Raw genomic sequence first — 27,426 nt, forward strand, 5'->3', positions numbered from 1 at the left:
ATTTATTTATGCCAATTTTAGTCCAGTCGATTGAGACGAACCAAACCCTATACACGTGCAGATTTAGACGTTTTTTTTAACGTTATTATCATCATTAAACTTTCCTAGTGAATGGATAATCAAAAGAGTATGGAACATGTCTCGAAGATAGTTCGAGAAGAAGAACATTGCTCTCTTCAAGTTATATGGACATTTCGGATATATGTTTCATTATTACAATTTTAACTGTGATAATAATTGATTGATATATAATTAACTATAATAATATTTAACGAATACGTTTCCAACAGCAATTGTTTATAGTGCCAAACGCGCAATGTTTACTGTCTGTACATGCATCTTCACTTGTGTGCAGTGAATAGAAGATGTATCAGGTAGAAGATCAGTTAATTGGTATATTGTTTGTATATAACCATGCAGTAAAGATCATAATATCATTGAGAATTAATATTGCTCTTAAACGCGTATATTCTTTTGTCAGCGTATCAGTTTCTGGGTAGGCATGTTCATACGTATCTATGACGAAAATGGATGCGCCGTTTCGTCCATAAGACGAGCTTGCCGTCACAACCGTCGCTAACCACGATAAACAGTTGACTTTACCTTTCTTTTCAACGTTTTTGTAGTTATAATTGGAATGACCATTGTCACAATAAATAGTGATAGATTTCAATGTAAATAACCTTCAAAATATCATTTTAGCCATAAGAATCAGCAGTCGGCATGGATACGGACACCGTAGCTAGCTAGGTGGTCTCTAATGTACAAGGCCACCCCGGAAATGCCACTCTCTACTATGGACTGAATCACAGTACAACATAAAAAGCTATCTATTTTTCTTTCATTAATTGGAGAAATGAACGGCAGTTAGCGTAATAGCGTGAGAATGATGTGTTTCGGAGAGTAACGCCGGTCGACGTAGTAACGTTTGGGGATCACAGTCCCTCTAGCAACAGCCAACAATATGTACGCCATGGGTTCTCAGTAGGTCGTAACTATTTCACTGTAAATTACGACGTCTAGAAGCAATAACGACTGACTCATATGCTCACATACAAACCGGCGTGTGGCAGAAGGATGCAGGAACGAAACCTCGATAAAAATAAATGAAGAGCTATTATAATAGCGTCTTTAACTAAGTCCCAGGAAAAGTTGTGAGAAGAGTGATATCGGCCACGGTTACTTCATCTGTAGTTCTTACGTTCGAGAGCTCCCGTTGTCGCCATGGTTGTTAGTTTGAGAAGTCTAGATAGGCCAATAATCAGTATGACAATTACTTTGTACTGCGGACATTACCGAGTTCAGTAGAATACGGCTATCAGTCATTACCATGATGAAGCGCAATGGGATTTTATTATTTTGGTAAAACGAGCTGTTGAAGTCTGCAACGAAGCTCTGAAATGTTTTACTGCGTGGCAGTAAAAAACAAAAATTCTACAGTCTCCAAAAAGGAACTTTATCTATGGTTTATCGTCCCCTAACCTTTTCAGCGATTACCTACGGTTGTCTTCCAGGTACTATGTCATCATTGTCTCAGACAGTGTAGACCATCTTTTAAGAAGTCCGTTATATGGTCCGAAATGATGTTTATGGGTATTGACGATGTATGTTCTACGTATGTATGGTGAAATAGCCAACATGCCGTATTCATTTAGGCTTTGATCGCGTGTGTGCAGCGACAGATTTCATAAGCAATAACCCCACTCTTAAGTAGCTTCCTTATTGGACAGCGCCTTAAGCTGGACATGGACACATTAAACGGTCATGACAGAAGGCCAAGTACACGGGGTCTTTAGGTATTGGTATTTATTTTTCAGCGGGCCGGGCTATTCGAAAGGAGCCGGAGTTGGGTAGCCCTTGCAAAACCTGTTTAGGTTTTTCCTCCTGTCCTCGGTAGCCGTCCGTTTGTAGCTGGTTTCAGGGGTTCTGACTGCTCCAAATATACCCTATAGTGATGACTCTGCACGTTGTGCCAGTCACTCGTGAGAGTCATGCCGATTTTAGAATACGACAGGTCATTCTGAGATAATCGCCAGTACCAGCGGCACATATATAGGCTGCCGATAAGGTGACGACATGTATGAAACAAGCTACGTACGCAAAAAGACGCTGTACACAATATCAATGGCCATAGGCCCGAACAAGTTACCTCTTTACAGAATATGGCACTAATACGATATACTCTCATATTGTAGATTAACTTACCATTCCTACGTGAGTGGCCGACAATGCCGATACTCATTCAACTTATCAGAGACGCATTAATCAGTCGGTGAAAAAGTATCAAACAAGTATCTTTTCCCCAATCATCATAATCGTAATATAAATTACCCATAATAATAATAATATCCGTATATTGTATAGAATGCGATAGAATATGGTTCAAAGGGTAAAAAATACATACATAAAACTTACTGTAAGCCTAATATACCGGTATGTATCTATCAATTTATTACCTACATAGGAGTGAGATTATACTTGGTGCCGGTGGCTTGCTTCATAGTTTAAATACAGGTCGAATATGCAATGCGATTATAGGGTCTGTGCGCAAATTGTCTAATCTTTCAGGAAATGAAAATTCCTCTATCTAACAAACCTCAATCTCAAGTAATAAGTTTACGATAATATTCTATTTTTCTTCTGTCGAGCATGCCTTTTGTGTGCCTATTTATGAGGAATAAATGACAAACCAAAAATCATTTTCCATTCTTCAGTCTTCCAACCTCCTCTTTCTATATGTTATCGCCATCTTACGGTCCATAGCTTGGTACCGTAATAGGTTCGAGTGCAATAACAATGGGCTCATACAAGCAATAACAAGAAATATGTTGACCTGTTTAATATTCTAGCGTTGCCATCCCAAACGGAACTTGAGCTAACTACCTATGATCACGTATTTTATTTCAACGTAAATTGTTCGATGAACCAATAGCTCTTCTACAGCGCTTAAAATTTATCCGTGTCTAAAGTTGTCGATTAATTATATTTGCTACTACCAACTACTGTCAATCAGCCTGCAGTTCTTTGATTGACTTTTTTTTTTCGTTCTGTGGCCTCTTTCCTTCGCTGTTTCACCTATGCGGTTCTTATTATTCTTGGGTGTTTCTCTACCGTTTGGATCTTGTTTTTTTTTTTTGTACTATCGTTTTGTTGTTCCTGAACGACGGAAACACAATTACGCCCTGGGCACATGAATGATTGATACATGGTCGTAATTGCTGCTGATGTGATTGATTCCGCCCATCAGTCCGATGGCGTCAGCTGTTAATCATCAGCTCGCGTTTGATTTGCGTAGGCTTTGTCTCTATAATTTCATCAAATTCGTTATTGTCTGCTGGACAACAGTTTCGAAACTTAAGCTATCGTTCACACTGAATACGTTTTTCTGCCTGCGCAAGCATCGTGCAGAGATGCACACAATAAACTTACTTTTCTATTATTGCATTGTAACAGCACTCGAATGCTTAATTATAATTATGCGGTTTGATTACTATCTGTCTCAACTTGTCTGCGGATCCCTTCTAAATCCCCATGGTTATGTTTTCCAGTTCTGATCGGGCTCGTCTCTCTTTTTATTGGGTAGAGATAAATAGGGGGTCGGCTCGTCAATATTGAGCTCATACGCTAGCGATTACTGTGACATTATATCGCTTCATTGAATTGTCGGTTCGATAGGTTCAGTCAAGTTCCTTCTCTATGGTTTCTTTGTATTCCTTATCCCTATATTGGACGCATTTTAAAACTGGTTTCTATCGTGCTGCAACCTACAGACATATTATACGAAAAGCGACGTAAAGACTGCTATCAAAAGAAAGGAAAATTAAATTCGGAAGAAAAAGATATCATCTTATAGGCAATGCCCCTTGAGCGACGACCTTCCTTGTGTGATTAGTTTTTTTCCTCCCTTTATTGTCTATAAAACATACATATTGAAGTAAGTCAACCATTAGAACCTAACAAACGAACCTTTTAAGCTAATGATATCGCAAAGCAAAGTGTCCTTGTAATATAGAATTGAAAACAGGTGAAAGAGACCAAGTATCGGGAGTCGGATTTGCACCGTCATCCGTAATTTGAAAGGTTGATTTATTAAACTTAAAATTGTTACGTTGGAATTAATGCAGTTTGTACTGCAGTTACCGATATGCTTGTCTAAACCAATCGAGATGAAAGTAGTTGGACGATATCCCGAGAGACGCTTCAGATGCGATGGCCAATCTAAGTAAGCTAAGACGAATGTTTAATTTATTATTGTGAACTAAAATGGTAAACAATAACTTACAAGTATTAGCAATTGGTTTTGTTGTGGGGTCTCACCACGTTTCCGGACGCGTAGTACTATATATATATACCATCGTATTGTATCTACGGACACGCAACTTTAAGTTAAATTCATTCTTGCACACTTTACTGCATAATGAACAAGTGTATGGGACGTCACTGTTATCGCTGTATTTAAAAAGCGCGTACCCACCATTGCATTAGTGATTATCTGATACACTTTTTAAATATTTTCTTGCTATTATTATGTAGTTTGTCCATATGTGTCACGAAGGGCCTTGGCTGACTACATCTTGTTAGCGTATAGGACTCCGGGCCTCAAATGAGTGAGTTTTCCACTTGGGACCAACAGGTTTTTGGCGGGTATTTGTCTTTGAAAGCTAGCCCTCTTCAGTTCCCGTTATCTTGTTCATAGGATTTTCGTTCATTTCGGTTCGATATGTGCCAGTGTCCCTACACCAGACTCGACTTGTACGTGACGGTACTGCCCTAATACGACCCTAAACTCGAAACACAGTCAAGCACGACATTTGTAACAGTTCTTCGGTCGATATGTTTCGCATTTTCGATTGTCTGATTGTCGTCCTCCAAAGATTCATGGCCGAAAAGGCTCGATAGCGTGTCACTGTTTCTCCAAAATGTATATTTAGCTTCAGTATTTAATTGGCGATTCCTACCATCCTATTAGATGTATCCATACTGACACTGTGGAGACCATTAACTCCCTTTTATTGAAAGGGCATCAACTAGCCCGCCAACGTCTCTCGGGCTTTCCCTGCCAATGTGGAAAGATCTATTAGACATGAACTCTGCGTTCAACGCTAAGATAATAACAATTACAGAACGCGTCAAGTTTAACTAACGCCTGGGCCAGACTACATACGTCGGATAAAAGTCAGATCCTCTTCATTTCGATCCTCACCTTAGCAATCGTTTCTATTGCAGTGACGAATATATATCCATCACACGCGTTGAATCTTCTGCTCGAACCAAAAATGTACTAACGAAACCCAGACACCTTTAACCCGCGAATGTTTAAATTGAAGGCATCTGGGTAAACTTCCTGGTTCGTATATACAGAACCATGAAGAGTACACCACTTTACCGCACGAGTGAAGTCTGCATTTGACAAACTGTACGCTCCAATAACGTCTGCCTTAATTTATTCGGATGATACGTCAGCAGACAGCTTGCCATGCTTACAATGGCGCGACTTGTTCATCCACGGTCCACTACGTTGCAGGAGCTTTTGATCGGTTGATCGATAGCACTCGTCAATTTGGGGTCGCTTACCTCGCAACAAATGATTATTTACTAAATTTATATTACATACGATCTGCTGGATGTTACAATATTTAACTGAGACAAAAAATATATAACTAGACCACTTATTATATATTTTCATGACAAGTAAATCAGCAACAGAGATAATTTATCTATGTCGCTGATTTACCTCTGTCTATTGTTTTGAAATTGTGTTGTATCACTCAGTTGCTTTTTTTCGGATGATGCTTTGACATTATTGTTTTACTCATGTGTTTTTTTTTTTTTTGTTATTATTATCAATGGCCATATATTAGAACTGCGTTCTGTTGCGTTCATTGTTATAACACGTGTCTCGCGACCGGTCTAATCAATAACGAAAGTAACCATTTTTTCATCTCACAATACTCTCTGCTAAGCAATAAATAGCAACAATCCATTACAGTAACATTGGCTCCTCGTTTGAATACATGTATGTATTATCCTTGCTATTGTTTGTAATCATTTGTCTTCTGCCTTTGATTTTCATTCGAACATAAATCCGTTCTTAGATCCGATTATCCAAATAATAACTGTAGGGCAAGGAAGAATACCAGTAACAACAGCATAACTAACTAACTAACTACTGAATACTGAAAAACACTTTTATTGGAAGTTAATTGAAAAAGAGAGTGAATGGAAGTTACTGCCGCGGTTGTCCCCTTATAGTGTTAATTTAACGGCGTTTCTGTCACTGTCTATTCACAGGATGTTAAATGTTTTTATTTATCAATCTGAAGATCGATTCACTCACTTATTGACTATACTTTTCTATCATCTGTCATATTGTTGATTTATGGGCGCCACCGAAATTAGTGGAATGAAAATGGGCTGGTCCCATTATCACAAACATATACAGAGTGATCTCAGCGACGAAGAGAGCCTCATAGCCCTAGTTACGGGTAACGCAACAGAAAATATCGGGGAAGAAAATCGCGGTGAAAATGATGATCGGCTATATAAGGATAAAGGTGATGATAATGTCGCCGTCCTAGCGGGCCCTGTCGAGATGTTGGATAGTGGCGATGAAGAAGATAAATATGAGAAAGTGTGATGACGATGATGAGTGATGAGTCACAAGAACGTCATCGGTATTTTGCACGTGCCCTGAAATAATAGCAATAGGATCGTCACCGTGACTGAAGATGTCTTGAGCAACGCATGAAAACGAGAGAAGGCCAAAAAATTATTGAAGACTGTTAAGGTAGAGAGCATTACAGGACGGATTGCCTCAATGGTCTGACAAATTCTAGCTCTTCAGCACAAAAAAACAAGACCGCTTGGCGAAGTCCAACGTTTACGCGTCTACCTGTAGCGAGATGACGAATGTATGTAAGTAAAATTGTACGGAATACTTCGTAATAATTGAGAACTATATTGTGAAACTTCGCGGATCGAACTCATGTAGAATGTATTTTAGATCACTGAATCCGCGCACCTCACGGTTTGCGAAGTAGTTATAGCGTATTAAAGAAGCTTTACAGCCGAAACTTGCGACCCGCTCCAGGCGAAAGGTCGACCAGGTAACGAGTACCATTGGGATTTGGGCAGGACAGTGGAAAGTTCCTAAATCTGAAGGGCTATACTCTTGTCTTTTTAATGCTATCATGCGGATCATTAAATAAGGTACCGCTAATGAAGCTATAATTATTTTCTCATTATATTTTATTATCTAGCACTATCAGTTAGTCAGTTTGTGTACATGAGTATTTAGAAGCACCTTTTTTTAGGACAACAATAAAAACTTGATCTTATTAGAAGTCTAACCGGAGGGCGGCAGGATAAACGTGTTTAGAGTTTCTTCAAGGGCCTATAAAATAGGATGGCAACTATACAAACAACTATTAACCATAATATTACGTTATTTTTCTTAATTACCTCTAGCTTATTTTCCTGATGATTAATAGGTAATGAAAATTTCTGCCGACGCTCAGATTCGAATGACTCTGGCAGCATGCTTCCGATTTAAATTTACCGAAGTTACTATATTTACTATTTGTCTACCTATTTCAACAGCTTACGTATTGGCAATGGTAAAATAGACAAGTCTTTCTATCAGAAGACGGCTTTCAAAAGAAATGAAAACGACTGAAATTCGAAAATGATGAAAAATTTAGCAGCTTCCGGGAGTTATAGGGATACAGAACATAGCAAGAAGTGAACATGCCTATGGCCTAAATAATGGCCAGTATAATAATAGGTATATATTCAGAACCTACGACATCGTTAACCAATGATGAAGTGGAATTCAGAAGAATGAGGTCGCAGTGCACTTGAACAGCTGAGCTCTATCCAGCCGAACTTCGCTGTTCCTTTGTTAACCTAATATAGTTAATCGGCACATGCTGAGGGGACTTCTGTTGATTTTTTTGTTCATTACTACCGCATTTTATCGGTGTTTAACCAACGCAAAGAGTGTTTGGTCAAGTATGGCCTTAGCTATTTCGGACCTTAAGAAAATTCCTTTTTTCCCGAAAACCTATTAGTTATCATAAAACCTATTACCTTAAACCTATTAGCATTTTGAATTCTTTATTGTTAAAACAGTGCCATTGTCCCTTTTTTTTTTCTTCATGTCATGGCTTCCCAGCCGCATCTGTCTTGCATCTGGCTGAAATTTTCGCGGCGAGATGTTGCCAAACATCGAGAAATTGTAAAATAATTAAACACAAAAGTAATTTAGTTTCTCGACATTTACTTAATTATTTCGTGAATTAGAAGGGGTCTCATTTCCAGTTTGCCGTTAGAACAGAAAAACTTCATGGAAGAAATGAGTGTTTAAATTAGGTTAAAATTTAAATTTATTATCAGTATCTGTTGCTTCCATATTATGAACAGATTTTTCAACAAATCATCGTTCATGTTCAATCATATGCCTTTGGACAAGGGCATATTTGTACCATTTTCCTTTGCCAAGACCAACACAGCGTTTTACCTTACTATTTCCGCAAACTTAGTTCAAAAAATTCACAACTATAACAGACTACGAAAGCTGCATAATGTCGATCACCGCTTATACGGGTCACAGTATACCCCACGAGGGTGACTTTTATGCGTCCCTTAAGATCGTATACGGTCTGTGGATTAAGGCAATAATTTCATGAACAAAATTTTGAAAATCGATCTAGGCTATGACCAACCTGAGATTTACAAAATATTTTATTTACGAGTTTTTTTACAATACAAGTTAAATGTAATACGGTTAACAAAAATATAGGTTAACTAAAAAAAAAAAAGGGAAAAGAAATGGGTTAACTGAAGTGAACCGTGTCGATATCGACAATCCAACCAAGAACTCTTAATTTAAACATTTCAATAAAGTAGTCAACTGCAATGAACTGATGGTCACGTGTTTGAAGACGCTGGAGAGATTCGACAAAAATCGCCGCTGTAAATACTAACGATGTCGCACCTCCTATTATCTCCGACCCTCATCTAGCTTGAGGTCGCCCTACAGTGACTTTTTTTTGTACATCTAGGTTCTGTTCTTGTTATTGCGTTGTGTTTATTTTTTTTTACCTGGTTAATGTGGTGCAGCGCGTTTACATCGCGGCTGCCCTCGCCGGAGTCCGGCTCTTGCACATCGGCCGTTGCTGCATTTGCCCCCGGTGGGTGGTCGTGTTCCGGTTGATTCTGGGGATTCGCCCTGTGGCTTTCGGAGTGAGCCGCGGCGGCAGCGGCTCGGGTGTTGTCAGGCTCGACTGACGGCCCTCCCGTCAGGATCTGTTCGCGATTGCTAGTCGGAATAGCCGCAGCCGGGATCTGTCCGCCGCGCTGCTGTAGCTGGAACTGCTGTTCTGATCTACCAGTGTGGCTAATCCCAGTGGCGGACAATGGAAGCGACAGTCATGGTGATTGCAGGGTCGTTGGCGCAGGGCTGAGCTCAGCCTCGGCAACCTCGTCGAGGATGTTGAGCTCAACCGAGATGGTACCCTGCGATTCGAGCGAGTCGGTACGCCGCTGTAAATCGGGAAAGAGAAAGACGGTTCCGCGGGAACCCCGACGGGATAACGACGAGTGACAACATAATGTAGCCGAGCCCCCGCAAACACCAGCTGACCAGCTCGCCGGCATGCTCTCCCTAAAATCAACCCGCCAAAAGGTCACTGTATTTGAAAGAAAAATTGACAATAGATGCACGACTCTACCCACGCTTGCTATAATATACAGAGTGTTCACTGAAGGGAACACAGTCAAATTACATAAAGACGGCGATATATTTCCTTAGCTGTCTATTATTATCGTATAAATACACATTGAAGTAGTAAGTTGTTGTGCTTAAAAATAATCTAGCTGGCACACTTTTTAACACTGTGTAGATAGATACACAGATAAACATTACATCAGATGACACAGACCAAAATGTGCCTACGCCAGGTTTCGAACCCAGACGACCACATGGCCTTAATTCACCAGGCAAACACTTTCTTATTGCGCACCGTCGTGAAAACTGATCGTTTGATTGAATCGACTTACCCAAGACTTCCGTATGGCGAAGCGGATGATAGATGTGGGTGTCGGCTGGCCGACGATAAACAGGAGGAGTAACCGCTCTCAATTGATGACAGACCTGGAGAGACAAGCGAGGTGGCTACGCTCAGTGGAACAGGAAGCAAACGGGCAGGATGCCGCCTTGCCGACAATGTGTTCTGGGCTCCAGTAACATCTGCACAAGATGAAATAGCATTGGTAGTAACTGGAATAGGATTCAGTCCGGCCCCAGAACCCATCCCGCCTACACCATTACTTGTTCCTCTGGCGAGAATCGTTGTCAGATGACTTCCGCCGACGCTAGCCGCACAGCCGCCCACGCTAGAAGTGGTACCGAACCCGCTACCGGCAATCGCCGTCCCGCTAGTGCTCTGCTTGTTATTATCACTAATTCCGCTGTTTTGGATATGACTTTGTACTTGAAACGCCGAGATGGCTTGCTTCAGCGCGAGATAGCTGAGACGAGCGGCCATGAAGTCGATGTCCTGTGGAATCCCACACGTCTCACAAATCTTCCCACGTGTTTGGGTCTGGACACTGTGGCTAATATTACCTCGGCTCCCGACGCACGAGACAGCTTGCGCACCTGTGCCCAATCCGCCGCTGAGACGCTGACTCGCACTAAGACCCACCCGATTCGGTATCATACTGCCGGCGGTTATAGCAGAGGCCTGGTCAAAACCCGAGCCTGTCCCGGCTGAGGTGGGCACGCCGGCGGTGCCCGGGTGAGGCGTCGCGCCCGAAACGTCGGAAAACGTTGGAATCGAAACGTCTCCAACTATGGAGCCCATTGGACTAGGGCCCGCTGGCGCGGCTGCCAGCGCGATGACTGATCCACAATATGATGTCAATGAGAACGTATCCCTTAACTTCCGGTGGCCACCTCCGCCGCCTGTCGATTTTCGCCCATCACTCCCCAAACCTGAGCTAACAAACTCACGTTCAGTCTTCTTTAGCTTTTCCTTCAGATAAGCTACTTCGTGCTGTGAACGGTACAGAGAAACAAAAGCATTTTTAGAGAATTCACCCACCGTTTAGAAACAGTGAATAATAACGTTGTACGTTTAGTACGCAATAATAATCTACGTGGGATTTTTTCTTAATTTGCCATTCCTCATGTATTCTACCAATGAAGCAATCAAGCACAAACACGCCTTGCTTTTGTCTGTTCGTTCTGACATATGCCCACCTTCTTTTTAGGTACCCGTGCACTCACCTCGAGATCCTCCACTTTGAGGATGAGCACCTCTGATTTGTTCTCAGCTGTGTGTCGTTCCCGTTGCAGTTCAACCAGTTGCGTACATAGAACGCGGGTTCGAACTTCAACCAATAGTGTCACCAGGCGGGCACAACGAAGTAAACGAAATAAGATAATTAGTTGGAGTAGACGCCAGCCGCGGGCCGCAAGGGGTGGATGCATCCAGAACAACGTCCCTAAACACGCTACCGTTAACACCACGACGCAGTCCGCCATCTGTGAATGCCCATAACACGGTGCCAAGTACTACATTATCATCATGATTAGTAACAGGATTATCAGCATCATCGAAACGCGATTAAGGAAAGACCAGTAAAATGTACAACGAAGACACAACGACTCCGAACACGAAAGAGACCCAGAACCTCGCCTACCATTTTGATTTTTACCATTCTCTTTGCCAATATGATTTTTTTGAAAAACGTAGAACAAAGATCTATTCGAATATTTTGTGCTTTACTAAACTTGCTATAGGACAAAGTATGTAGAACGCAATATTTGCTCTTTGTACCGGAAGCACGAGTATAAAGATAGATTGAAATAACATTCTGTTTAAATTAAACTCCCTGAAACGGTATTAGATCCATTGGATTGAGCGCTAACATGGCAATACGGCCGATAGTAGGTGAGCTTTTGAGAACGTAAGATAATTAATTCAAAAGAAGATACTGAATGTTATGTCCTTCCTCAAACAATTTTAGAGTCATAATGTAAAGATCCATGCTAACAGTCAGGTCCCATTCAGACAGACTCGTCAGATGACAGAAAGCTGATTTAAAAGGAAAATTACTAAATATATTAAATTAAATTAAAAACATTAAAAAATAAGCATCAATATTAATCAAGCCGCCAGTTCACGGGGCCGTCTCGATTCATGTATATGTATCGTTTTGGATTCCAAGCAAAGGAGTCACGATACCAAATATTCATAGTGGACATTTATTGGCTATTTACCTCAACGAAGTCGGTGTAGAAACGGTTTCCGCCAGCGACAAGTTTGAGCACCATTTCGATGATGAACAACGCTCCGATAATGAGCGACATAGAGCCTAGAGCTGCCCTTACAAGCATCTGATCTGGGAACTCCGATGAGCTTGTCCCGGTTTCACCAACGTCGACGGCAGAACTTGGTTCCCTGGTTGTACCGGGAACAGGTAGGAGCGATATCGCATTCGCAGGACCGGCTACCAGCAATCTGCAGCTCACGTTTCGCTCCGCTGCTAACATCCTGGCGTCCTGGGGCTCTGCCAGTAAAATCGATAGCCGTGTTAGTTTCACGATCGCACAGTTACGTCCAACTATGATAGTTCATCTTTACGTTTGTTTGAACTCCCAGCTGATGTGCCGATTATGGCACAAATTTTTCCGAAACATCGTGCCATTATCACGTTCGACGTCAAGCCCGGGTCCAGACAGCTGGTTTATATCTGGATATATGGAACTAGCATCAGATAGGCAATGGCGTATAACAATATTGCAGTAAGTTGGCATCAATGGAAAGTGTTGTCGAATTGATGGGTACAAGTGTTATGTAAAGCTGTCAAAGACAGCAGAAAAACGAAAAATTCGGTTTAGTTTGGCAAGAAATGCCGCAAGGAAACTGTGACGAATACTATTTCTGTATCGCTATTTCTAATGGAGTAGCGTTGCACCGAATTGGTCTTCAATTCGGATCACGTTTTTAGGTGGAGTTCTTCCAAGGCTTTGCTAAGATTAGGCACGTCGAACTTTATGTTTAAGTATTCGAGGGTGTTACCGTATAGGGTTCTTTTGTTTTGAAACGAGTTCGTATTGTGCCTCTATATATACACACATTACACAAAAGAACTATTACTAACAATCGGCACAAACAGATTTGATCGTTTTCATTAGCGATTCCTCTTAACCTATATTTGATCTCATCTCGTATAATGTGCGTTATGCCTTATCCGTCAGCTTGAAGACACGGACTAACGAGAAAAACGTAGCTATTGTTCAATTATTTTTTTCTTTCTGCTTTCTCATCGAAACGTTAAAAAACTCACTTTATAATAAGATATCGACCTCCCTAATATCTGGCTTTGAATAGTTCCTTTAGCAGCAGCTGTTATTTAGGCGTCTCTTATGAAATTCCTATTTCAATGAGGTGAATCACTTTCGATCTTTCTTCGTTTAGCCGTACTCGTTTACATTGAAACTGTCTTACGTTTAAAGTGAATTGTACTGGATGTGTATTGCTAATTCTAAGTTCTAATGATAGTTCTTTATAAAAATAAAATAGACGTGTATAGTATATACAGATGATACTTATATATACTTATCTATGTACCGACCCTGAATGAAGCTGAGGTCGAAGAGAGCGAGTGCAATAACAATAAAGGCTTCGATGGCAGACAGCAGGACGACAAAGGCCGTCACCCACCAGCTGCCCAAACCGGACCATACCTGCTCGCGCAAGCTCCTGCGAATGGAAAATCCAGCAGTGAAAGAAGTTGCCTTCGTCAAAATCAGAATAGACATCACGCCAAGTGGTTAATAAAAGCTTTTTTTTTTGGGCACACGCAATCAACTCTGACCAATTCTGACTGCTGACAACTTTTATCTGTCTGATACATCCAATCGTTAAAGAAGGACACAGTTGATTTCTAGAACTCATCTCTAGCTAATTATTATCTATTGGTTGTAAAAATATAGTTTGCTAAATAAAGCGGAATCAGTATCCACTATTCATTGACAGGTCGGTAGATCGACACAGGCTCCGATAATGGAAACGTTTGTATTACATATACATTGTGTAGCTGATGGCTCATCCAATTAAATGCTTCCAAGAATCCAATAGTTTGCCTTTAATGCTTTAATTATTTTGTTGTGTATGCGATGTACAATCAGAAGCTCATACGACACTGTCTGGGTATCTGATCATTACGTGTATTCGACAGTCACACGGTTTCTATACTGTGTCCTTATCTCGAGCCTTGAACAGGGCTAACTTAAAGCCGAGAAACCAAAAGCAATTTGAAGTAGACGTCTTTGCTATGTCCTTCAACCGTTACTTTGAATAAATAGAGCCAATAGAACTTCGTAAATCCATCGAACAATCACTAAACAAGAAAAAGTATCCAGCTCTAATAACTTTTCGGCATTAAACTGATACACGCGTAATCAGGACAACATGAAGCTGGTGGGGATTCGAGCTTCTTATTATAGAAAAATTAAAATGTTGCACAATTGGTAAGGCTTGATTAATCTAGTTCAAACTTACTACAATTTTTAGTACGACTGTCAACGAGTGTTGTGAAATAGAATGTTCGATTTAACCGCACAGTATCTGCGAATGTTCAGTTACTGCAAGACCTAAAGGCCGAAACGATAACGTAGTGGCAGATCGACTAGATTATAACCCTAGCAAAATGGTTGTCTTTTGCTGAAAGCAGGCCATTTAATCGAACGGCTAGGGATGGCACCGAACGTAAAACCGAAAACATTTAATTTTAACTTTTATTTTTGCAGTCATGGCGTCTTCGCAGAGAAGGACCGGAGTAAACCCTGAATCTGACACAACTAGGACGCATCGAAACAAAACGACATGTATAGTCTAGAATAGATATTTCTAGAGATATTTCTTGAGAAAATCTTGTCTGTGTTTGCTAAGGTTTAGCTAACATAAAATAACTTACCAGACTAGTTGGCTGAACGCATGAAGAATTGCTAGTCACTTCATAAATTAATGTAACAGAGTACCTCTATAATTAGAAAACCTCTCAGTTTAGAAAACTTAGAAAAGTTAGAAGCATGCAAACTGGAACTTTTTTTGTATGTTGTCTGTCGTATACACTGTTGATATCAAGTGAGAGAGCTCATTAATCGCAGCGTGGTATAAGATTCGCTTCCGATGGCTGGACCTGTCAGGATTACATCCACTAAACCTAAAGCTCATTCCCCAAAGTTTCACTCTTTGATAGCCCTGACCTTTAATAAGCGGTACATAGGACAAAACTTTAAGATTTACAATATATATATATATACATATATCTGTGAGGAAATCTTTGCTTCATTTGCGTAATATAGTAGCGATGGTCCTAGAAAAGCCGGCATACGTCTAAAGTAAGTCCCTCAAAGCCAATCGTTAGTATACTTGCATATGGGCAGCGTTATTAATGGTATTGTGGGGTGTATTTCCATCAGGATGTATACTAAGGCGGGATGTATACTAAGGATGTATACTGAGACGCAATGAACGGAATATCAATTAAAATACAGTACACAAATATGTACCTTTTCGCGGCTCGGCGGTCATCGTCGCCGGCAGTGGCATTGTGCTCAGCTGGCCTCTGGTCCCAAACAAGCGGATCGGAGTTTCTCATCAACTCCTCCTTACTGAAACCGATAACAAACAGTAGACACCACACAGTAAAATAATACCGTTAATGCCACTTGGACATTCTCATTACCGTAATCACCGTCATTATCATCACACACGTCACGTCACAATCATAGAATGATGAAAGCACGTATACGAGCAATACCATCGACCGTTCCTCTGAAATGATCGATCCATACCGTTATGATAATGTAATTAGGTTGATAGTGATAAAAGCCGGATTTTTAAACAGATTGACGCAAAAAATCGCGTGACTGCACATATTCTGTAATAATCAGCTAGCTATTTTATGTGCGTCGCGCGGTCTCGCAGTTGCCTACATATCACTTTCAGAAAAAACTAAAGCCTGCACTATATAGCAGGGGCAATTATTAAATGAAATATGTATTACCCTATTCAGAACGGCTCAGGTAAGAATGCGCGATATAAAGCGAACGATCTATTGAATCATCTAGGTTCTTTGCGTTTCTTTCGAACCGGCCTGGTCCTTTCCATAGAATATGTATATGTCGCCGCTTTTCCAACAGTTTCACCTTTTTCGTTTTAGCAATTTGTCAATTTTCAAGATATAGAAAATTATCCAGAATCGCACTATCGTCACAGCACTAAAAAGAAAGTCAGATGTGGATGGCTGCACTGATAGCGTTAAGATTAACCGAGGTGTCTCGCCAGAACTTTATCCTATTGAGTCTGACGAGTTGATATGGCCTAAAACTACTTATCTTAAAATTCGTTGGGAGTGCTATGTGGTGAGTCGAGAAGGCCGGATGAAGATTAAGGATACTGCCGCCGGCGCGCTTTGAGTCTCTACCAACGATTCGTCTGCGAGCAGCGTTGGAAAGCCGCCTTGAATAAGGGTCTAATATCGTTATATTCGTCCAAAACAAATCGTAACCGAAGCGAACTAGAATTCCCCATTCTTTACTCAGCTGTCAATAACACTTCACAAACTTTTTTCGCCCTTAGCTGGGCCTGCACAGCTAAACGCGTTGCTTATCAGCTGTCGTCTTCCAGCAGCTAACCACTTCGTATATATCTTTGACGGTGTACATTTCAATGATAAAGCCGTCCTATCATTTGGTCGAATTTTGGTCTAGAAGATGGCCTAAAGATGGTGCTTTCGTTTAAGATAAATCCGACCGCAATAGTCCAACCAATATAAGGTTAGATTTCCGAAATAAGTTCGGGCATTTTCTCAACGGGATAGTACCAATAATAAATACCTAAGTTAGTGTTCGTTATATCGTGGTTTCGCTTTATAGTATTACGGCGACGTGCCTATGCTGCTCTAAATTTATGTACACAATTTTATATGTTTTTTTCAGCGTTTTGTAAATTATTCTCTTGGTAATTAAGACCTTTGGAAAGTAGAATAATGTATCTTGAAATGTGAGAATTTAGGCATTTTCGTAATCGAGGAGCGAAACAAGTTTACATGATAGAACCATGGGACCCAGAACTCCTTTGGACGTATATAGGGCCGCCGGTTAAGTAACCAGGTTTTGTTGACTTAACAATTGTTACAGTACCCGTAATGAAAGGGAGATGCGATACCATTTAATAATCCATTGAGGAGGGTGCGACGCGTTTCGAAAGTAAGCTATAATGCATTCTGAATGCATACCTTTGACAAAGCGGCCAAGTGCTCTGGGTGACTGACAAGGCATCTCTTCAAAGATCTTCGTCAGTCAGCAAGGGGCCCTCGTTGGCTTATATCACATCTTTTTTGGAAAATTAATACAACAAATCATTAGAATACAAACGGAAACGTTGCCCTAACAGCTGTAAAAAAGCTTCTTCTATGGTTACTATGTCGTTTCATAGGTCTTTCGGAAAAATCTCGGTCAGGTGTTTGGGGATGAGTCCTTCGGGTAGGCAAGTCCTCATTCAGAAGAAGACGGTTGAAAATGATATAAAAACACTCGAGCCGACAAGTTGCGTCAATCAGCTGGAAAACGTGAAATAAGTTTGGGCAATGAGTAGGAAACATTACGGCTATCTTATAGCTTTTCAAAGGAACGGGTCAGGTTTAGATGAATATAGTCTTGCAATCCGAAACACTTCTGAACACGCAGTCAACTAGATCAGCATATATATCAATCACATTAGTACTTGGCATCCATTCACACTCGCTTTACCATAGGTATTAACTTCGCGCGATTACATCGTGATTTAACTTTTAATTATTGGTTGCTTTAAAAAATTACACGATTCAGCTAATTATAAACCTGTCACTTCAACTTCCGGCTCGTACATTAGCAAGTTAGCTATCAAATCCTAGAATCGAACTTCCCGCCATTCGTTTCTGATTTCCCGTTTCAAACAATTATAAAGTTCAACAAGAAATACAGGATTATACTGCTGTGTCGTGTAGATTGTGCCACAGCTGAATTCATAGCAGAATCAGACCGTCTTCCAGTCCATTAATAGTTTCAGTAGACTCATCACAAGGTCTTAGTTGAGGCAGGATACGTTACTAAGTTATAATCAAGCGGGTATATTATTCGCCTTCAGCTAGTGTTTCACCCATCAAGTTGTAAGTGGCTATACGTTACCCCCTAACTGCAAGTGGGGCTAATGTTTAAACAGAGCTCACGTAACCAAAACGTTACCAGCTATGCGTACCTGATGCGTAGCTTCTATTATATGACATAGATAACCGTAGGAAGATATCATGCATAACAAGGCCTAAATAAGGCGATAATCTTTTGTAGAAACTTCAGCCGAAGTTCATTCCAGCCAAGCGGGTACCTATACGACCTGTTGGTCGAAGAAGTTAGCGTCAATATATTTGCGCACCCGGTATATATACTGTATTATAAAATAATTTACCTTGCATTCAAGCGGTAGGTCCGAAGCAAAACGGTGCTTTTAGTGCATGGACGTGAATCTACTGCGTGCTAGACAAAGTAACGGACGGGGCTAAGAGCACAGCCAAAATGTGTGAATTTTGAAAAAATAAACGAGCTCAATTCTCTATTATCAAATCTCATAGACTTATTTACTATCATTATAAACTTTGTCAGCATAGCAGCTATGATAGACACAATAGTCCGAACTGATTTATTTTGTATTTGGAACTGATAAACACCGCGTGGCGTAAAGCTGATAGATGTTAAAAGAACGAAGTCGTGCCCGAGGTCCTCTCCTTGCAAGCCTGATGCAAATTGCTTTCCTAAGCCTGCTTGTTCTCTCCAGGGGTACCATTTTCCGCCAGTGCGTACCCTGACAAAACTACAAGAGCATGAAGAAAAGCAAATTTGACATTTTACAGCTATACCAAAACGCTAGCTCGGTGGCAATGATGATGATATTAACAAAAAGCCAATAATACGTGAGTGAACTGATCCGTTCAAGATTTCTTCCTGCATTTGTCTAGAGACGTATAAATGTACTAAATAATGAAAAAAACCCGATTGTTGTAACGAAGATCACGCTCATTTGTCCGGAACAACCATTCTATCTAGTTCAGTACGATAACTGCTCACTATTACTATCGTATCTTGCACCTCTGTTATAGATGATTATTTCGATGACATCGTTTCGACTATTAATCTATTGCATATTATAGATTTCAGCCTTAATTATTGATTTATACCGTGTGCGAGGTAATCAAGTGATAACTTCAGATTACATCGACTGGCACGCGTTACGTGACAGCCTCAGGCAAAATGGTTGATAAGGGATTCGTGGTCGTCCCCATAGTCCCCAACGTCCGCTTCGTTGTACGTAGAGACTGTGACTGTTCAGCCGCCGCACCTGCTCGGATAATTGCATAGGCATCGCATTTGATACCGCCAGACGAAATGTATACTCTTTCCATTATATTGCTTATCCTACATGGACGAACACTTTGGCTAGGGTCGATCTCACACGGACCTTATTACATTCCACACAGACAGCTAGCTACCTAACAAGTTAGACAGCTTATAATCTGTGACCTTTTACATCTTCATTTTTTTGCTACGTACGAATCATTTACATAAGTAGTGTTTTCAAGTCTAGTTTTAGGTTTTGCGTTGTCGTTAAGCTACTTCAGAGGGCTGACCCTTTTCAGCACAAACGAAGTGCCTAGCCGAGTTTCTAACCCACATTACCTCCCGTGCTCGCTAGTTTAATAGCAAACACGTGACTACTGCTTCATTATGGAGACAGGATCTCATGGTATTGTAAGGTCTTCCCGTCGACCTATAACTGTCATATAATATTATATATCCTTCCTCGTAATGATATAATCGAACACCTTATATCCGGCGGAGGAAAGTGTTCGGTTAACAATGATAAAGGTCATGCTGACTACATTAAGAGTAATGAGTGCTGGCCCAAAGGAATTTTAATGAGATTTTTTCTTCTCAACATACACAGTCCCGAGTTCATCCGATAGAAAAGAGATAGAAATTGCTTTTATCAGCGTTTGAGCCACCTGGTGAACACTAAAAGTGAGCGAGAAAGTAGGTTGCAGGTGTATGTCGGATTGGGCCGCACCACCGTTTTCGATATTTTCAGTTGAAAAACTATAACCTTAAATAAATTGTGATAATGAGGATGTGTATACAGAAAATCGGGAAATTAGCGATCCCGCCGTCGTCAAAAACGAAAGATCTTGGCCATGAACTTGTAGTTCAATTGACTTAAATAAAGGAAAAACTGTATAATTTTCTCAGCTTTTTAGCTCGTCCTACGCCGGTACGAAAGTCGGCTATGTATGCCATAGCGCACTCTGCTTTCCCTAGATGGCCTGCTCGGGATTACGACGCTGGTTTTACGTGACGACGGCGGCGGCGGCGACGGCACATATAACGACAACGCCCAGGGGGGCAGTGAAATGGCCGACCACGGCAAAGGCTTCCCTATCGAATTACTGGAGAACGCCACCTGAAAATTCGAAAAACAAGTAGTAGCCGACGCAGCTAAACGCTTTGTGTTGATCGTTCATTTTTGGCGTCCAGCACTACTAATCAACTACGTCTGGCGCCGCTTCAACTCGCGTTCTTTCACTAAAGGGCAACATATTCGGTGTTTTTTTTGGCCTGTCGGCGTCTCGGTTCGTGTTCGCTGTGTTATTGTCGCTGCGATTTTTTGTTGTCGTATCCAGACACGTTCGACTAATCTTTGAGGTAACCAAGTTCTGGGTCCTGGTGCGGCACGTTGCATCCGTTCTTGCCGGCTCTGAAGTATTGCGTGCACACGCATTCAACATGCGCCGCGTATTTAACGGGCATTAAAATTGAATGCAGAATACTGGGCAAAACATATAGCTAGTAGATCACTTTGTAAAATTTTGATTTGACGACGACGACGAAAGTTGTCGTCTGCTTCACCTTGTTGCAAATACAGATGTCTAAAGACATCTGTATAATAATGTACGAGATAATGCAGCTCTGAACAACATCGGGGTTTCAGCGAGGGATCCGGTTGGATATCTAACAGTTGTCAACGGCTACGACCGACGCAGCAGTTTGCTGGACGTCTTAAATTGAAATTTACGTTTTTATACAATTTTTACAGTGAAGCGCACCTTCATTTAGTATGATAGGGCCGTGAAGCATTTAGCAGGATACTCATTCATTCGACTGTTACTTATTATACTTCGTAAGCAATTCGTGGCTGTCTTGAGAGACTGGGTGTTGAAAATAATTAGATGCTTAAGTATATTTAATTAACGTAAGCTATGACACATAAATTGAGGACGGTTATTGATCCAGATAGACTGCCTTCTAATGTTTTAATTAATTCCAGCTTAGAGTGGTTCACCTCAATGAGGAAGTAATGGCCAGTGGATCAACATTCACGTAACTGAACAAGTTTGCCATCTGCGAGCGCCTTGTTACGCTATGTTGTATGACATCATTACATATAAACGTTTAAGATTTCGAGTCCTGTGATCGCTGAAGGTTGTACTTCAATTCTATATTATAACATGTTGTTATATATCGATTAAAAGTTCCTGCACCCGAAATTGAACGAACGAACAAATTCATGGTCACCGACAACCGACCGAAAAGGCCGTATCGCTGACAAAAAGTTCAGACAAGTCCAAACTGGGATTTATTACAAAATTTTCCCGCCTCTGTATTGCGAAGCTGTCTATGGCAGGAGTTCAAAGCTTTCAACAGAGGTATAACCAGTGAGCGCGTTAAGAAAAAAAAAAACACTAGATTATCTACCTGCAACTAAATGAGTCATCCTTATGGCTAGTATAGCCTTATTGATTTCCAAAAGGTACCGATCGACTATATAGGAATCCTACGATTGTAGCTGTTCTATGAGTAAACAGGACAACTGGTTACGCCAATCCCTACGAATTCAACTCTTCTCGATGATGAATGGCAACAAAACATTATAAAGTAGCTAATATGGGCTTTACAGATATTGAACGAGCGCTATAACACGCAGCTCTCTAATCTCCGTAAAGTCCTCCATCGATATGATGCTAAACACGCACATTGAATTCGTTTCGATAGATATAATGAAGCTTCAATATGGACGCTCAGTTCCAGCAATTACCTATATGGGTCGAAAATAAGATATTTAGATGTCGCATATAATGATTTAAGGTCGATGATTTTCGGTTCATAGATTTATGTATGGATCGCTAAAGTTCTAAGTGTTGAATACTTCTTCGCCGTCTGCTGGCAGTTCGATTAATATATGCATGCTCATAACAAATATCAAACGAGTACCGAAATGGTTCGTCTTCTTTAGCGCTATTAGAATTCCCAGGTTGTCACGCGCCCTGTTTAGCCCATTGCTTTGCTACCTAGTATTAGAACGCTTCGTAAACGAAAGACACAGGACAGCAAAAGGTCCCAGGCGGTGTCGGACTTTAAACTGTGTCTTTCTTTACCGTATTCGCCTTGTTCAACCTGAAATATTTATGAGTCGCACCCGTTTTGTCTGTCGGCCGTCACGAAAGGCTTGCTAGGGGGCAAGACGATTAGAATTTCTGCGAACGCTGCAGCGGTTGCTTTGCTATCGAAAAACGTGTTGGGTTAGAATCCTGGGTTCGAGGCCCGTTTATAGGGCAGGGGAGCGAAGGCTTTAGTAAAAATGTGTTTCGACATAGCGTCCAGTTAACGCGCTTGTGAAGTTCGCTCACAAAGCGTCAATTTTATAAGCACCATTTGGCCAAGTTCGTATCGAAAGATGGGGAGCTAAATGAACTCGTAGTTCGTAACGTTGATGACGATGGTATTTGTTGACGTCATTTTTTGATCTGCTCGCATGGAATCGATTTCTAAGCCTCAGTAAGTACGATGCCAAAAATTTATTATTAATGCGAAGCTTGCTAAAAATGCGTCGTTTTTGTTTACCCTTCTCTTCGACGTAGAAATAGAATTATAGAACAGACGTCCCTTCTAGCTCCGAATAAAAATTCTGCTAGCCTAAACGAAACTTCGAGCCCGCAATATCATCTACAATTTGTTTATAGAATATTATTACTTGCTACAACGAGAATTGGTTTTTAAACTTATGTGATAAACAAACTGGTTCGCCCGTCTGCGACAATAAACACAATGAAACATTGAAAAACAGGCTAAATCGGTAAAAACATTGCGAATAAATGCAGACGTGTTCATCCATGTAGCATTTGGCAGTGTGGTCACCATGAACCGCTGTGATTATCATTTCACGCGACGTATAGGGTACGCCCAAGATGGTGTTCTCCGCCGATGTAAGACAATTAAAATACACAAACCCGCGCTGGCTGGAACGGCGGTGTAGCTAGTCGTACAATATTTTACTTATTTAGCATAACTGACTCTTCTTACAGATATTTTTAGTCAAATTTTTTGCATATAAGTAGGTGCTGAGAGTCACTTTTTTGGGTACACCAAGAAGGACGCGCATCGGCCATCGAGGCTATGTCCTTTTCTTGCTGCTGAAGTGCTATTGATTCTGAGCAGGTTAGAAAAATTGCGAAAGGAAATCTCATGGTCCATTATAAATTGCCAACCTGTAAATCGTACATTTCTTAGGCATGTTCGCATGATAAAGTGCAATATATTTTTGCCGTCTACGACGCTATTATTGAACCCAAGCCAACCCCCTACAAGGGCAAATAAGATCATTTGAAAAAGTGCCCGATGGCACGATCTTTCTCTGATCTGTGACTGATCGATGCTGAATAAGAGACCACGTTGTGTTAAGCATTTTCCAAATAGATTTTTACTGTTCATAGCGCATCTGGTTTATATATGCACCAGCAGTTTTTCGCAAGCTCGATTTCAAACTACAGGAATTATTACTATCTTGTTCAGCGGCTAGAACCACCATAGTTGACTGTAGTAAGCGTTCTTCCATTATTTGTTGTGGCAAAATCCCAGCAAGGTTTGCTAGAGACAGTGGTAGCAAGGAGGCAAATCTCAAATTACGAACGCGCTTGCTGAGTCTAGACATTTCCTCACAGACTTGTCTGTGCCAACACTTACCAAAATGGGAAGTAACTTTTGTTCAACTTAGCTTTGTTTGCAAGAATTAATTGACATCACTGTCAGCACTCCTCGGGACACAGTCATATACAGGTAGAAGCTGACAATATTATGCACACCCTCGTAGCAAGCCGATTGGATTAGCTCGATATCCACATCTATAATCACTTCAAGATAGGTATCAAGTCCATCTTATTTCCGATACCAACCACGGCAGCGAATCATAGCGTAACTTCTCCTTGAATTTTTCAGTTTGTCTCTTAATACAAGTCAATCTCTGCCACTGACATCAATGATACACGACAGAGACCCGATACACGATAGATTTATGGCAGCTTTTACCTTATTTTTGCCCTGCAATAACCGCTTTCGTTTAGAGGCCTCACTCATCAGCACTTACAATGCGCTGAAGTGTCCAAATCGCGATTTTCCCTCCCGGTCTTCCCTCCTATCCGAACAGATCAAGCCAAACGGACATTAGCTTAGGTTTGCCCGCATGAAGTCTTCGTTGGCCTGAATAGAGCCGATGGCCGGACGCTTGTCTTTCGCAGTAATGACACTTGTAAACCGCCACGCTAGAATCATTATCGAGTGTCAGCATCGATACCATCTCGGTTGCGTGGCTGCGAACAGCTTTTTTTTTGTTTCCCATTTGAAGTGTCGGTGTTATGCTAACGATCTGCTGTTTAGGCCCATGACGTTTGTAGATCTATTAAAAATAACTGGGCCAAATGCTACGTGAGCATAATTAACCAGCGAACAAAGCATAGCTGAGTAAACGTCCTTTAAACTTAGCCATATACTAACTTATGTACGTCTAGGTGTCATAGATAATCTGTGATATCAATGGTAAATGGTAGCTGGCGTGAAGTATATTTAATTCATTTGTTGACGGCACCGTCCTGCAGTACAACGAATACCAGTAGATGGTACAGTCTAGCCAGCTAACACCGCTCGTTTAGTTCTATTTTGTTCGCTAGTCCGTTTCAAACTGTCTAGCGGTCGACGTTGTTTTTGTTAGCCTAGGTCAACGGACGGTACGCATATAATCGGTTTTGAAGAGCCTTAACGACAAATCATCGCCCTTACGTGCTCAAAGCACACATTCGCTGATAACAACCTAATCTGTTTCGTTCGCATGCGTTGCGTGCAATTAGGCATGCATTGACTCCTCCGGGTCGATTTAGGAGAGAGACAATCGCTGGAAGCCGGAAAAACTGGACACCGCTTTATTTAGAAGCAATATCGCTTTTGGGGTTGCCGACAGATTAAGAAAATCCGCTAAAAACAACGTCTGCAAAAAGAAATGCCATAAATTATACTATGTAATAATTTGATTTTAGGCAAACAGATATTTTCTTTAGTGAACCTCTAGGAAAGCTTCGCCTCATCGGTTAGCAGTTGAATCTATTCGTTTGAATTTGCATGTTCCTTTACGCACACAGGCCAAGAAGCTGTCGATGTTTGTAGGCTGTTTCAAACACTGGGTGAACGCATTGTAATGTTTAGTCCTCGGACATTTGTCTCTCTGTCAACTATGGGCGATATTAAAAAAGTTAATGGGACTAGGTTTAATGGAATAATCATTTCCTCTGTCACCGAAGAATTCGGCTTCGTTTTAACATCTGTCGAGCTAAGGCAACCAGGCTCATCGCGTTTATAGAAACTGAGGCATAGATTAACAGAGAGAATTTGACAGGATCTCTTGACACTACATACAATAAAAACACTCGTGTCTCTATGATAAAATACTATAGTAAAAATTGCGAACGATGCATTGTTTTTTTATAGTGTCGGCTCGCTACCCGATAATTCGTAATGCTGGTTAGAGGGTTTGTTTCTTGTGCTATGCATATGTTTGCTGCTGTAATCTCTACATAATGAATTTTCTCTTCTTTTTAGTGACCAATTCGCAAGTCTGTCCTGGCCGCGTGATTGCCGGAAGTCCTCAATAGGTGCTCTTACATCGTCAGGCTTGAGGCGTTCAGAGGCCTTTAGAGCAAAGGTCCGTAAAGGAACACTGTACACAACTGGATTGAGTAGCTTCAAGGGACTCTAGTTCCAGTTCCTGCTGCTGCAGTTGTTCCATTCTATAATTCTAAGATCAACAGATAGCGATAATTGACAACAACATTTACTTTGCCGTATATAATATATAAAATAATAATATATTAGTTACAGTACAGCTGTCCGTCATAGGAGTAGATCCACGGGGTAACTATACTGAGGAAATTATACTCGAATAACTCCAGCAATTTTCCTAACGGCTTCCCTTGCCTGCTGCATACGACACGACACCTCTCCTGCTTCCCAATTCCCCATCCACGTTCGCCGTAGCCACACGCCGACAGCAGATTTTTAATCAGGAATACAAATAGATAATTGCGTGGATCGGGGCTCGGTGAATCGAACTCGTACTTGTCAACATAGCTCTTGTTATTGTAGATGGTATTAGCGTAACGTCCTCTTCTTTTCCCGTCCTTTCACACGACAACGTACGCACGTCACGAGCTGCTCCAATAGACCCCTGAATTAGGCTTACACGCTAACTGCTTCATTGTCCCCTAGCTAGTACCGGAATTATGTGACCTCTACAGGTGGCGCACGATGTCGAATAACCCGAAAAAGAAAAACAGAGGATAAAGTGGTCGCCGTTTACAGCTTGTCAGCACAGAAGCTGCAATGCACTCTGCTGCTCCTAGTCCCGCCTACGATGCCGTTCATAACCATTCCAGCCGCAGTCTCAAAATAGACAAACCTGTCATCCTCTCATCTTTGTTATCCGTTGCATACGATGCCAATATGTACAACTATCATAAACACGAAGTGAACTATTGGACTACACAGGTCAAACTACGCGAGGCCGTACCTTAATTGCAGGTTGTATAAGCGGATCGTCACAGGAGCTGCAACAGCTCGGCATGCTCACAACCAAGTCGGCCAAGACTTTTGCAACGATAACCTACACTTTCCAGGACATATCATTTAACGGTTCATGTAATACTACTATTGGAGTCGTTTCAATTAGATACACGCACGATGACCTCATCATTGGACAATTGCAAGGGATGCACATAGACAGATGTGTGCCGCCTAATGTGCAACCCATGCGAATTAGTAAGTTTTAACTGTTTCTCCTGTTTATACGCACAATGTGTGAAAGGCCCTATTAAGCGAGGCGAAAATCGCTTTACATGCCTCGACAATCAGATCAGCGACGGTTGGCGTACTCCGTCGCAATTGCACAATACTTGCTCATGTAACGCACCTACCTCATCGAGTACCCCTGCCAAATGTTACTC

At 41.2% G+C, this 27,426-nt stretch overlaps 1 protein-coding gene across 4 annotated transcripts in view; it reads right to left on the reverse strand.

The window, feature by feature from the left end:
• Positions 1–2,696: 2,696 nt before the first annotated feature.
• The window catches only part of LOC111253289 (uncharacterized), a 37,220-nt gene continuing 12,490 nt past the window's right edge, over positions 2,697–27,426 (reverse strand). For 2 of the 4 annotated variants that reach the window (XM_086992660.1, XM_086992661.1), the window contains 7 exons: positions 15,587–15,688; positions 13,645–13,772; positions 12,287–12,576; positions 11,291–11,548; positions 10,060–11,057; positions 9,103–9,543; positions 2,697–6,690 (listed from right to left, as the gene is read on the reverse strand). In XM_086992660.1, coding sequence (XP_086848786.1) covers positions 9,300–9,543; positions 10,060–11,057; positions 11,291–11,548; positions 12,287–12,576; positions 13,645–13,772; positions 15,587–15,675 — 2,007 coding nt within the window. In that variant the 5' untranslated portion in view covers positions 15,676–15,688 and the 3' untranslated portion in view covers positions 2,697–6,690; positions 9,103–9,299. Of the gene's footprint in view, positions 6,733–9,102; positions 9,665–10,059; positions 11,058–11,290; positions 11,549–12,286; positions 12,577–13,644; positions 13,773–15,586; positions 15,689–27,426 lie in introns of all 4 variants that reach the window. The other 2 variants (XM_086992662.1, XM_086992663.1) reach the window with 2 other exon arrangements.

Source organism: Varroa destructor, unplaced genomic scaffold, assembly GCF_002443255.2.
Source record: "Varroa destructor unplaced genomic scaffold, Vdes_3.0 BEIS01000006.1, whole genome shotgun sequence".
In the NCBI taxonomy this organism is placed as follows: Eukaryota; Metazoa; Arthropoda; class Arachnida; order Mesostigmata; family Varroidae; genus Varroa; species Varroa destructor.